Source organism: Lepisosteus oculatus, chromosome 1 (assembly GCF_040954835.1).
Source record: "Lepisosteus oculatus isolate fLepOcu1 chromosome 1, fLepOcu1.hap2, whole genome shotgun sequence".
In the NCBI taxonomy this organism is placed as follows: Eukaryota; Metazoa; Chordata; class Actinopteri; order Semionotiformes; family Lepisosteidae; genus Lepisosteus; species Lepisosteus oculatus.
The window spans coordinates 73,617,997-73,631,184 of record NC_090696.1 but is presented as its reverse complement, the minus strand read 5'-3'; the positions used below and the strand labels follow the sequence as shown (position 1 = coordinate 73,631,184).

Below are 13,188 nucleotides of genomic sequence, written 5' to 3'. Positions count from 1 at the left end.
ATGAATAGCATCCAAGCACATGATAAATCCTGGCCACAAGGAGATTACTTCATTCAGTCTGTCAACAGCAATTGGCTGGCAGTGGGCTTTGACATCCAGTATCCCACCGGAGCTCAATTGGTTTAAATGCTTTGAAGCAGCATCCAGGCATGGTATTATCCCCAGGCTAAGGAAAAAATTCCTTTCAGTGTTGGGATGAACATTACTGATGAACATATTTGATTATATCAGGTTTTCTATAACCAGGTTATAACTGTATACTATATATAATGGGCTAGAGGTACAGCAAAGGTCTCAAAATGTCAGCTTTAACATTGTGCAGACTTCATTGGATGCGAGCAGATATGAGTCATTTTGGTTAATGTAAATTAATGTATCTTTTGTCTTTTGACACAAATTTGTTTAAGCTTTCTGTGTTTATAAGTGATCCCTCAGGTAGTCTCTTCTGTGGATTACCAGTGATGGTGTCAGTTGTTAGTGCTTCTAAGAATGGTTCCTAGATGCTATAGCATATTCGTATTCAAAATCACATATTTCTTATATGTTATCACACTCATTATTGTTACTAATCAGCAGGTGATAAGGAATACACAGGGAATTTGTGCTGTGACATTTTCTACTTAAAACTCTTAGTCTTTTATTGTAGCACAGCATTAGTCCTTAGCTCTGAATATATTGTTTAATTTCTAAAGTCTGATATACATGGTAAAATTCCTCAATACATACAGTATAATGTACAATACATGTTATGAAATGTATCAATTAATGATAAATGATTTACCTAAAACATGATTGAAATATTTAACTTAATTGAGAGACATTATTATTGTTGTTGTTATTTAAAATTAATAAATAATGAGAGAAAATGTTGCTTTTATTTGGTATTGACAATAATATCATAAACTCAAAAGGTAGAATATTAAAATACTGAATTTATTACTTATAAAAACTTCACTTTCTTTCAGTTATCCCAGCCATGGCTGGTCAAAAGCACAGGCGAAAGAGATCTGCACAGGGTCAGCAGTGTGAAACAGTGCTTAAGTGTCTTAGATGCTGCCCAGCTGTATAAATACTGTAGGTACTGTATACATTTAAATTGCTCTGGATAAAAGCATCAGCTAAATAAATGTGTTAGATACTGGGCCTTAGTAACCTCAAGACCCCAGTCTGTAAGTGCAGCGAAAGATTCTCTAGGACTAGACGTACAGCCACAGTGGATTTTATGAAAGCCCCTGGTGAGAAGTGTTGACACCTAAGCAGAAGACATGAGTAGTGGGTGTACAGCATGCAGGGCCAATCGGTTCGGCGAGCTGTCTTGGGAGATCAAACCCTAGTGTTGTACCGCGCGCAATACTGACCCCTGGTGTTTGTTCTGTGAAACACAATTGCTTTCCGAAAGATCTTTTTTTTTATCGTGTCTAGCAGTCTCGGATGTCAGTTCCAATTATTGGTGTTGGAAAGTGTCCCTCTGAGCCCTTATCAGCCGAAATAGATTTTCCATTTTTTAAAGCACCTGTGGACAATTCACTTAGCAGGGAAAAAATATGATTATTCTTCAGCGACGGGCAATAAAATAATTTTCCTTTAAACTTCAGATCATACCAGATAGAGTGTACTGTATAACTCATATTTGTTTCATAAACAAATCTAATTTAATCATACATGTAGTGTAGGATTTGATTAGTTGTGAAATGACTATATTCCACTTCCCAACACTCCCCCTTGTGGCCAAAAATACACCACAGGTTGTGTAATACACTACCATTCATTCAAATTGCATTCAAAGCAATTCTTATTTTTCCTACAAAGACACGCAAATCTCATACCTGCAATCGAGCATTTTTCATTTCAGTTACAGGATTCTCACGTGCTTGTTAAAAATAAGGAACAGCGAATGCATCAACCTTATTGCAATCCCTTGTTACTGAAAAAGAAGGGTCTGTGTCGATTATATTTTCCCTCAAGGAATCCTGAGTAATTAATTTTATTTTATAACGAAGTGCAGGGGAAAACATGACTGTAGGAGAAATGCAATCAGTGAGTTGCAACATAGTGCAACTAGCATGCTGGACTTGGCAAACAGCACTTACAGTACTAATGTAAATCACAGTCCTGTTAGTTACAGTAGCAGTTCATAAAAGCAGAATCCAGAAGGGGAATAAAGGGGCTCCAGTTTGTGCTTTATAGTTTAGAGGGGAGGGATGTTTAGGACGGTCCAATTATCTGAGGGTGAGATTTCTGCAGCAATAATAACAGCTGATCTCTCAAAATGGGCGATTTGACTTCAAAACCAAATATTTGTTTTAACCAAGTAATTAAGATCAGAGCTGGGGTGTATACCAGAAGACCATGTGTCCCTCAAGGACTGGAGTTAGGCATTTTACAGTGATTGCCTACAATAATAATTGTTTATTATACTGAGAGTTAGTTTTAAGGTTTTGCCATTAATAAGGGACATACATAAGAATATGAAAAAGGTTACAAACAAAAGGAGGCTGTTTGGCCCATTCAGCTTGTTTGGTACTGTAGCTAGTGTCTACTCAATCCAAGGATCTCATTGAGCCCTTTCTTCAAAAGAGCTAGTGGATCAGCTCCAACAACATGGCTTGGCACCTTTTCCATACTTCAGCTACATGAAAATTACTGTATTTTAAATGTACTGTACTGTCAACCATCATTACCTCGAGTTGCTGAATTAAATGTCAATCGCTGTTGAATTACCCATTTAAATGGGCTGCAAGATGTTGATCTTTTGAAAAATATATTAGAGCAAGACGCGTGAAGGTATCTCAATTCCATATATTAATCATTTTCTTCTCTTCTATCATTATCTCTCACTGTTGAAACAGGTCATGAGTGTTTCACTTCTGATCCGTAACTTTGTAACAGTGAAGTTTCACAGTCTTGGAAAATACTGCACAAAGTTCTAATGGAAACGTCGCCATTTGAATGTCAAGAGCTGCCAAGAAGATTTGCCCAGGCTTTCACAATGTCCCCTTAAGGAATATGGGAATAGTATAGAGTTTTGAATATTATCAAAGTGACATGATTCTATTAACTATGAAGCTTCCTTTGCTACTGTGCGACTCACTACAAAGTTGTTCTAGTCTCTGTCGTATTATGAAACTGACCTCTATGCTGATACCCTGACAGTTAATGTACTAAAATGTGTAATGTAATAACAAATTGCTTTTCTTTTTTTTTATTTTACAGCAACAGATACAGTTCATAACCTGCTTTGCCCCCCCGTGTTAACCTACAGTTTTTGTATTTTATTTAAAGCTCCTAATTAATATTAAAAGATATGTTTTAGTGTTTTTAATGCAATAAAGTGTGCTTCCATGTTGGCGCACTACTAATTCTCCTTAATACTTGTCTCTTGCAGGTGCATTACCTAATGGTTCTGTCTGCCAATTGGGCATATGTGAAAGATGCATGCAGAATGCAAAAATATGAGGATATCAAATCCAAGGAGGAGCAGGAGCTTCATGACATCCACTCGACCCGCTCGAAAGAGCGGCTCAATGCATACACATAAAACACACACTGGCTCTTAACTTTCTGCTTTGTTTCCGTTCAGGGGTTGGGCTCGGTTACCTTTCCTAAGCTTACGGGTTTGTCGCTTGAAGGTAGTCAGGGACCACACACTGCGCCCTAACTGCGTTTTCTGCTGACATTCCTTTACCTCTTTCTGGGACTGATTTTTTTTTTCATTTTTATTATTGCTTTCAGATCCAGTTCACCTTAGTCTTTAATTCAGTGACCTGCTATCCTGATTGCTTTGATTTGCTTTTGCCATTTAACCCTTAATGTCATTTAGAATTCCTGCCAGTATTTATTTATGTCCATTTTGGAGTGGGAGGGTAGGGCGGAAGGGTTTCTATTATTTTTTTTGTTTTCCACCTTCTACAAATTTGTAAGTTTTTAATGATACTCATTTTACAGGGCTCTGGTCACAAATGGGTTGTCACTTTTTTAACGACTGAACCAAACTTTTACCAGGTTTTGTATAATTTGCAGTTGAATTACATAAGCTTCCAAGTGTTTAATACCAACAGTATAAAGACTATGTACAGATTCTTTTCCAGTAAATTCTGTATTGGTTGGGAGTGTTAGTGATAAAAAAGTATATCTTAATTTAACAGTATGTCATACTGTAGGTTGGTTGAATTGTAAGAAACACTGGCTATTCATTTACTGGCTTTGCCAACCCCTTTTGAAAACATAACATCAATCTCAAATTAAATATTTCTGTAATTTTAAAGGGACTGGTCATCTAAGTGAAAATTTGTCACAAAGATGATACTGATTAAGTACTACGTTAATAGTGAGAACAGCAGAAGTTTGGATCATTTTTGATTGATCAACCTTTTTAGGAATTGCCTTGGGCAGACTCTGTACATTCTTGCATCTTTGTTCATTGCAAGCCATATTTTCACATGCAAATAACCTTTTTATGATCTTTTTGTTTTAAGCAAGTGTTTTTAAATGCAGTTAGCCAGATAAAGCAGTTCATATAATTGTTTTTTCTTTCTTCAGTATTCTGCACTGTATATATAAATGTATAGGTTAAACACTTCCATTTCAGGTCATTCAAATAGGAGTTTAAGAAAACACATCTCAGTGGTTTTAGGTTTGGGTGATATTTCTAAGAAAGCCATTGCTAGTTAAAATGTATCAGTTTTGAAGTTTGACTATATGCAGGTGAGAAACAGGTGAATTACATACTGTAGTTACACCTGTGGTGTTGGAACTACAGAGTGAAAAAGTGAATATCACATTTTGCAAGGTATTGACAGCTATCTGTTAAACAATTTACTAGAAGACATTAAATGTCACTAATAAAATGTAATCCTTAACTATGGACCAAACTTGATGTTTTGGATCTGTCTTGCCTACATATACTGCTATAGGTTTGCAGTACAGTGTTTCATAATTTTGTAGCCTGACAATACTTGTTTTGTCAGTGTTTCAAAAGCTAGTTTTGTGCACTTATTGAACCATTGTGAGCTCTTTCTTGGTGTAAGTGCATTTCTATTAAAACCAGAGTTAAATCTCTGTACTGTTACTAGTCATGCGACATTGGTTTCTAACAAATATTGTATTAGGTAAAGACCGTGAATATAGTTGTTATTTGTGGCATGGTTATGCATTAAATGGTAATAGTTTTACTAATTCAAAAGTATATTTCTTTTTTTACACTTAGACTGTCTTGCTGGGTCAACTGTTTTATGATATGTGCAGTATTACAGTTCCTACGCTAACAGCATTATGCTAAATCTCTTTCTGATATTAGGTTGTAGTGTTTGATTTGTGTCTTTATATAGTTTGTGATGATTTCTGAACCATGTCTTAAATTGATACTTGTAATGATGTTATGTATTCCGTATTAACCTGATGATGCTTTGGGCTTTCTCCTTGTATTAGTCTTTTGTACTTTCACAAAGAATGCTTTGTAGCAGGCTGTAAAATTAATCTGTTTTGTACATAAATGTGCCAACAGCTTGACGGTGGCTTTTTTGAATTGTAGGAACAAATTGCTTGCATAAATAAAATGCACTTGTGTACTTGTTATTAATTAATATGACTTCTGTCCTTCTTTCTTCATGCTGTCTGTGAAAGAATTATGAACGTCAATTCATTTTATTATTTTATTTTGGTGAAATAGTGAAAAAGATTAATAAGGTTAGATAAATTAAGTGTGAAGGAAGCCTTACATATTGTGGAGGCTGCAAAAAACAATTATCCTAGTTAAACAGAAAATATAGGAAGAAGTACCTGTATGAAGATCTGTATGCCAATTCCACATGGGAAAAATCCCCTCACTACCAATACTGTGACACAGCTTTGTTATTATTCATTACTCTGCAATATTGAATGGTTATTTAGTGGTTATAATAATGATGGTTCTGAAAAGCAAACATTTAATAAGAATTAATCTGTTAATATATTCCTACTGTAGCTTGCATATGGCTGCAATTACCCATTTATACACCATCTCCAGATGTGAGTTAACCACACTTTTACTGGTGGCTGACAACATTGATGCATTCTGGAGACAGCTGACTATTGCAGTACCCTAAACTCAAAGATGAATGATTTAGCAATGCATTTCCTGTCTAAGTGGAAAGGACCCCTCATTCTGCCATGTTGTGAAGTCTATAACTCTCCAACTGCATCGTTCACTTTTTTCATGTTAATTGAAATGCTTAAAGAATGTTTCACAATTGGACTTCAAATGCCGAGCATACTAACTATACTACATGTATATTTCAATTTTACCCTATGAATACTTGCACACCTTGCTTTTTACAGTATTTTATTTTACATTAGCTCTGTATATACTGAACAAGGTTTAAAGTTTTGAACCGGACTGAAAAGAAGCAAGAAACAAGATGCTCTTTTCAGCTCAAGATGAAAAAGAAACAATCCTGTCTGAACAGCTGAAGAATAAAATGTTTTAGGCAAGCCAAAACCATCAAATTTTACTGATGTTCGCATTTTTATTGCTATTACATATTTAAATAGTCTTCTCATTTAAATAAGAGATTAAGATTAAAAGGTTATCCTAATAAAGACAGGCCAGAAGACTACTATAAACTACTGTACGTCATCTGTGTTGACCTTCGCGGACTGATGCATTCCAAGTTACATATATTATATATATATCCAAGGAGGAACATACATTTCTCCTGAGCTTAAGGTCATGACCACTGGACATACAGTAGATAAATCAGATAAGAAGACAATATGAGACAGAGCCTCTTGTGTTGACTTAAACTGGAGTAGTCGGCTTTATCGTTATTATAATATGAAAACTTAATTTCATATTAAAGATCATAGGAGAAGAGCTCCTTGCATTCAAAAGTCACAGGAGTGGTGTCAAAGTTGTATATTTGAAGTGGTTCACCTTTGAAGAAAAATATTTTTCACATTCAGACCTTTTTTCCAGAAGGGAGGTGCTCTCTTGCACAGACTTTGCCAGTTCACCGTTGGCAATGATTTTTAAGTCATGGTGTTATTCCCTCACGTTCATCCTTAAAATGTGTATTTTTCCATAAAAACATGTAACAGTCACTGTAATTCGCTTAATAATGCTAGTATTTTCTAAAATTAGGAAGTAGCCCGATAATACAAAACTGCTGTTATAACAAGCTGCTCTTTAACACGTGGTAGAGAAGGAAAAAATGAACTTGCTCTGATATTGTGCGGTTTATGCCAAAGATCCTACAATGCTTCTCAAGAAAATATCAGGTCAATGAACAATCCTACATTGTAAGTACAGGGTGTGGGGCAGGAAACTTTAATACAGAGGAATTAAGAAACGGTCAGATTTTCTATCCTGATACGGATCTGGCCATATCTTAAATGTCACACATTCAGAACCCATGTGAGGTCCATTATGGGAATCTTAGTTTAAAGGCTCCTGTGAGAGAGAGCAACTGTTACCTCACTGGTGTTGGTGTACTGGTTTGGAATTTCTGAGGTAGAAGTGACTCCTTCTACTCCATGAATTTGGTTTGATGAGCTTGATGGGAATAATGAAAAAAACAATTGCCTTTTCAAACATCTTCAGCGTCTTCAAGTTTTCTCCGGGAGATCTTTTGATCCAGATGTATCTTGTGTTGTTTTTTTTTTCGAATACATTGTTTTTTCACATCAATAGTTTATATTTAACAGTGATCAGTATTGTTTATGTTATGCAGTGAGTCGGCATAAGATGATTAACTAGTACCAGTTTTTACCCACCAGTTTGCTTTGTTTGTAATGAAATGTACCTGTTCAGTACAGGCAACGCTGAATATCGTTACTGGCCAAAAATATATGAATTGAACAGCAGTACTAAAATACTCTTTGGATATCTTCGTTAAGTTATTTCCCCATAAGAATGAATACATACAGTACGTACATCTTTGTAGCTATACTGTACATACTGTATAATACAAAAAATGAACACATGATGGCACTGTAATGCTATCCACAGTTCCTACAGTATTTCATAAGCCAGCTATAGAAATGTCTGCAGAGTACAGCTAACATTAAACTTACAACCTTGTGACTTTGGACGTTGACTTTACTTTATTATGCTCCTATCTCAAATATCAGGCAGAATAAATCTCAAAGAATGAAGTCTGATATTAAATTAATAATCTTAAATGTCAAGATTGTCTGCCGAGTATCATAGCCCACAGTACAGAAATGTCAAATGTAATGGATCTCTTAGAATTGCAGAAGGTTTACAAGAGGCACTGCTCACAAAATGAAAAGACCTTGACATCTGTTTGCAGCAGACGTCTTGGGTTATTTCTAACATTTTGGTGTGTAACTTTACAATGTACTGTACAGTACAATGTGTTTCCCAGTGCCACACTGTCTGTCAGTATTTACTTAAAATCTGACAAAACGAGATTACTGCAAAATTTTCATTTCCACACAGAATTTCATATTATGCTCCTCATTGAAATCATTCAACCAACCAATTAGGTAAATTATTGTATGCAGACTAATTACTAAAAACTGACATCAAAAAGAGACTTCAAATCAGCAATTCTCTGTATATAGAAAGCAAAAAGTATCATCTACATAATTATAAATATTTGTAATAATATAAGAATTCAAAAATTAAAAATGTTATATTATATTAATACTATAACTTTTCCGTCTTTCGGATGAGACGAAAACTAGGTAATTGTTCAGTTTTGGACTCTCTGCTGAATGTATTTTTTAAAGGAAAAAATTAAATAATTATTTCCAAAAATGAAAAAAAAAATTAAAATGACACCACTTTGCTGTTAGTAATGCTCTTCGTCTTTCTCCCCATTTGGCTTCACTGTTCCCTCTGTGTATCTCGCATCTATCAACCACTGAACCTCAAGAAACATACCTTTAAATATTAATGTTAAATTTTCCTCAAATGAATGATAATTAGTTCAAAATGGACCTATAGATGTGGATACAGGTAAGAGCAAATACCATAAAATCACAATAAAAGTACAATGGAACCATTAGAATTAAAATAAAGGAAATTGCAATGCATGTACTGTACGCTATGTGCATGTGAAGGAACACACAAAAAAACAATCAATCCACGAATGAAGTAGTATGCACCATAACAATTACAAGCATAAACAAGCAATGTACTGTATGTAAATTAGTAATGGCAACACTCTGACAAAATGTGTTCCATGTTGCCAGATAAAAAGGACTACAGTACATCTAAATGACTAAATTCATCATTAAATCTACAGTATGCAGTGACAATAGAATTACCACCTTCTAGTCTGATCCTGTCAGTTCTTAGAAGCTATGCAGGACTGGGCCTGGTCAGTACTGGGATTGGAGATATCTGGAAATCCAGGTGGCTGCTGTCAGTGGTGTTAACCACTTGGAGGGACTCTTGACTCTGGACTGGAAATTCAAACCTTGTGAACTTTTATAATGACAGGCGTTATTTGGGGGATGAGATGTTAAGTTGATGCCAATGGTAATGGATTGTTAAAGATCCCATGACACTATTCACAAGAGTATGGGTGTTACACAAAGTGTCCTGGCTAAACAATACTCTGTGCTTGTACAATCTGGACTAGAAATTCAAACCTTGTGAACTTTTATAATGACAGGCGTTATTTGGGGGATGAGATGTTAAGTTGATGCCAATGGTAATGGATTGTTAAAGATCCCATGACACTATTCACAAGAGTATGGGTGTTACACAAAGTGTCCTGGCTAAACAATACTCTGGGCTTGTACAATCTGGCCTACAGTACCTAAATTCCTCTCTTAGTTCAACTGGTGAAACAACTTCTCACTTCTCCACCCAATGTGTTGTGCAGTGATATGCTGGTGCAGACTACAGTAGCTGCTACGCATTACCCAGGTGGGTGCTGCACTTCAGTGGTGGATGAAGTAGATCTCCTCAAACAAATAAAACAGCATTGAAATATTTTGGTATGAAGACGACTATACAGTACAGATGCAAGGAATTGTTTTCGATGTTGTTGGCGGTGTTGATGTTAGTGTACAGTAATTCAATGTATCAGTTACTGAACGTAACAGTTACTCCAGGATATAGTTGAGCGGTGAGAGGCTACAGGCTTTAGCTGAACAGATATGTGTTGCAGAGGTACAGGATGTTAGTCAGGAACCGATTAGGTGTGATTTTGGTGGGTAGCTTATTCCACCACTAAGTAGTGAGAATTACTGAGCTCTGGAAGTAGAAGTACAATGACTGGCAGAGAGTAGAGGGCTACAGAGGTTATAGTATGAGTGACTGAAACAGAATATTGCAGGACAGTTTTTAAGAGACAGGTGAATTATGTTAATTTCAAGAAACTACAAGAGTATGCCATAGAGGAAATGTGCTATAGACGAGAGGGGTACAGTAACGCATGATAATTACTGATGTTAATTAAGGTTTATCTCAGTTATCCCTATAGTTCTTTAACATCAACAACAGAAATGAAATCATATGAGTAATTTCCATTTTAATATTATAGCGGATATTTCTCTGTAATTTTTCTTACTTGCTCATTGATAACTGATCGAGACACTGACTGACTAAATCTCTAATTTAGTAAGAGCTGATTGGGTGGAGATAATTAGGTGGTTTGAGCTTTTTGAAAGTCAAGCCTGGCGAAAACCAAAAAAGAAACAGATAAAAATGCAATAAGGCATACTTCGCAGGAGGACACATTTATGCCATTGGTATGTTGGAGGTATGTCTGGGTAGGTGGACTCACCAGCCGTGCCGCCGGGTTCTCTTAAGCAGTGAATCAAGATTTTGTGTAGACCACCCTGCATGCAGAATGACATGGTAATTGTTGTGTAAAACATCCCAATGAATGGGGAGGCCAACTGTGCTTTTCCTGGGAGGAGTGTCTAGACGCTACAGCAACCTGACTGCATGCTGCTACAATGATCAAGTCCTTGGATTGGACTCGCTGCCCTTCCTGTGACCTCTTCCTTACAGGAGAAAGTTCCAGCTTTACAATGCACCATCCTCGTGCCACTCATGGAACAGAACCATTCTTCAGAGATGGGAATGTGAAAGATAGAATTGTGGATGCCCTCCACACTACATTCGAAATCCACTGAACATTGATGGGATGAGCCACAGTGTGTTTTTTTCTAGGCTAGCATGAGTCATAGATGTACTCCTTGACTTGCTTTTAGTGGTGCCCACACACGCTGCTTGTCCAGAACTTTCACAGTGCAGCCTCTGTTAATCAGCCCTCTTGCTAACAAATGTTAGTCAACAGAATTAATTTACTTCATGTTCATCATCTATTCAATAAAATGTCGGTGAGCCTCCTACAAAAAGGTTTTGCCATTTTCCTGACAAAAACCTTGTGAATTTGCTGCTTTAATAAGTGACAAGTTTCCTTTGATGCTCAGTATGTACAGTACGTATTGGTGTCTTTCATGTACTGTAGTTTCATATTTGCTTCTGTTAGTAGAAACCTTTTGACAGTGTTTGAATACAAAATCACACAATAAATGTGACAGGATGACATTTATTTATTCTTATATTGCCTTTTTTACTCAAAAAACATTTGAACAAAAAATGCGTTCTATTGAAATGAAATGATGATGATTCTAGTTAATAGATGCATTATTTCCTATTCCATGGTTTTGACATAGTGTGATTAAGAGAGAAAAAAAACTGTCATCGCAGTTAAACCATCCGGCAAGACAGCTTTACATCTAAACTTTAGTCCACAAAGCAAACAACAGCCCCATTAAAACATGTCCTTCATATCTATCAGCTAGTCTCAGAGATTGTTCAGGAATAAAAGGGGTTTACTATACAGTCAGACTAGTAACATACAAACTATATGGCTGCTTGGAATGAGATATTCTTGTATCTATATTTTCTTTACTTAATAAACCCCAATCTGTTCATTAGGAAACTACACAAAATGCAACCCACTCGTATAATTTGTGGATCAACTAATTAAACTTACATGACTGAGCAAACATGATTGCACGCAAATATGAGCACGTCTAACAGTTGCTTAACTCCAGTACTGTATAGAAGCAGAACAGACCAATACAGTACATTAAACATGTCTCATTTAATGTGTTTTTGGTCTTACTGCTCCATCGTGCACCTCACATTACTTTATACCAACTGAAAAAAGGGCACGGTCCTCTGACACCCCACAGCATTTCCTTCTAAAAGCAGGACATACAGTACAGTACTGTATACAGTGACCGGGTACTGCCCTTTGGGGCGCCACTCTCCCTCTGGGTTACACAGATGGGCCCTTTAGTTCTTGAACTATTGTAGCTTCCAGCTTAGACTCTGTTCAAGTAGTGGGAATGCACTCGATTTGTTTTTCCTTTTAACTACAGTATGAGGTCATTGTTGCAAGCTATTCTCATGCAAGCTGTCAAACCACAGATGGAAAAAAATACCCCTGCTCTTTTCCGCTTTCTGTGCAGAATGGCACAGAATGGCGGGCTTTTTGATCCTCTGGGTATCGTTTATCTGTAGTCATGTCAGATGTCCATGTCTATAATTTGAGCACGGTTGAGGATTTTTGCTTTAATTCGGAGTTACACACTGTAAAAGCATTTACCTTAATACAACAATTGCATTGGTTATACAGTACAACACAGTATAGGTAAAGCATAAAACGTAATAGAATTTGTATTAATTCTTACGTGGTGGAAGGGTGAAATGAAGAATTTGTGGTCATATGGTATTATTTATTTATGAGACAGTCTACATAAAGTATTTTGTCCCCACTATGAGTTTTAAACAAACGAAATTTGACTTTTTTATTATTCTTCAAGGCGTCTACTCACCTATGAGCTTGACCACTAGAGGGGGACAGTGGGCAAGGTTTAGACGGAGCTCAAAAACGTGCAAGAGAAACGCCTCAATAAAAAGTGCAGAAAAAGGGCGAAAATCAGAAACAGGAAATCGAGCAGGTCAAAGATAATTTTAAGCCATCGTATTGAAGTGCGGCTTACAGCATTTTTTAGAATTCTACAACTGTGATTAAATTAAAAAAAAGACGTTAATAAAGGAATGTGGATTACCTTTTCCCAAGTCTCCTGTTATTTCCTCTGGTGATGAAAATACGAAAACAAATAACCCTGCTATGTGAGTTATCGACGGCAAGGACGAGCAGCACCTGAATTCTGCGTATTTTTACTTACAGTACAGACAAAACTTTTTTT

The 13,188-nt window shown here is 36.3% G+C and overlaps 1 protein-coding gene and 2 long non-coding RNA genes across 7 annotated transcripts in view; 2 read left to right on the top strand and 1 right to left on the bottom strand.

Moving 5' to 3' along the window:
- gpm6ab (glycoprotein M6Ab) overlaps nt 1-5,582 on the top strand; it is a 76,792-nt gene extending 71,210 nt beyond the window's left edge. For 2 of the 3 annotated variants that reach the window (XM_015345797.2, XM_015345796.2), the window contains exon 7: nt 3,386-5,582. In XM_015345797.2, the coding sequence (XP_015201283.1) occupies nt 3,386-3,538 (153 nt within the window). In that variant the 3' untranslated portion in view covers nt 3,539-5,582. The other variant, XM_015345798.2, reaches the window with a different exon arrangement.
- LOC107077189 (uncharacterized) lies at nt 80-13,122 on the bottom strand. The gene is made up of 3 exons (XR_001478274.2): nt 13,048-13,122; nt 12,811-12,883; nt 80-166 (listed from the first exon to the last, which is right to left on the bottom strand). It is a non-coding gene; the product is annotated as an uncharacterized lncRNA (long non-coding RNA).
- LOC107077188 (uncharacterized) overlaps nt 12,892-13,188 on the top strand; it is a 36,399-nt gene continuing 36,102 nt past the window's right edge. For 2 of the 3 annotated variants that reach the window (XR_001478271.2, XR_011190116.1), the window contains exon 1: nt 12,892-13,111. This is a non-coding gene — a long non-coding RNA (uncharacterized lncRNA). The remainder of the gene's footprint in view (nt 13,112-13,188) is intronic. The other variant, XR_001478273.2, reaches the window with a different exon arrangement.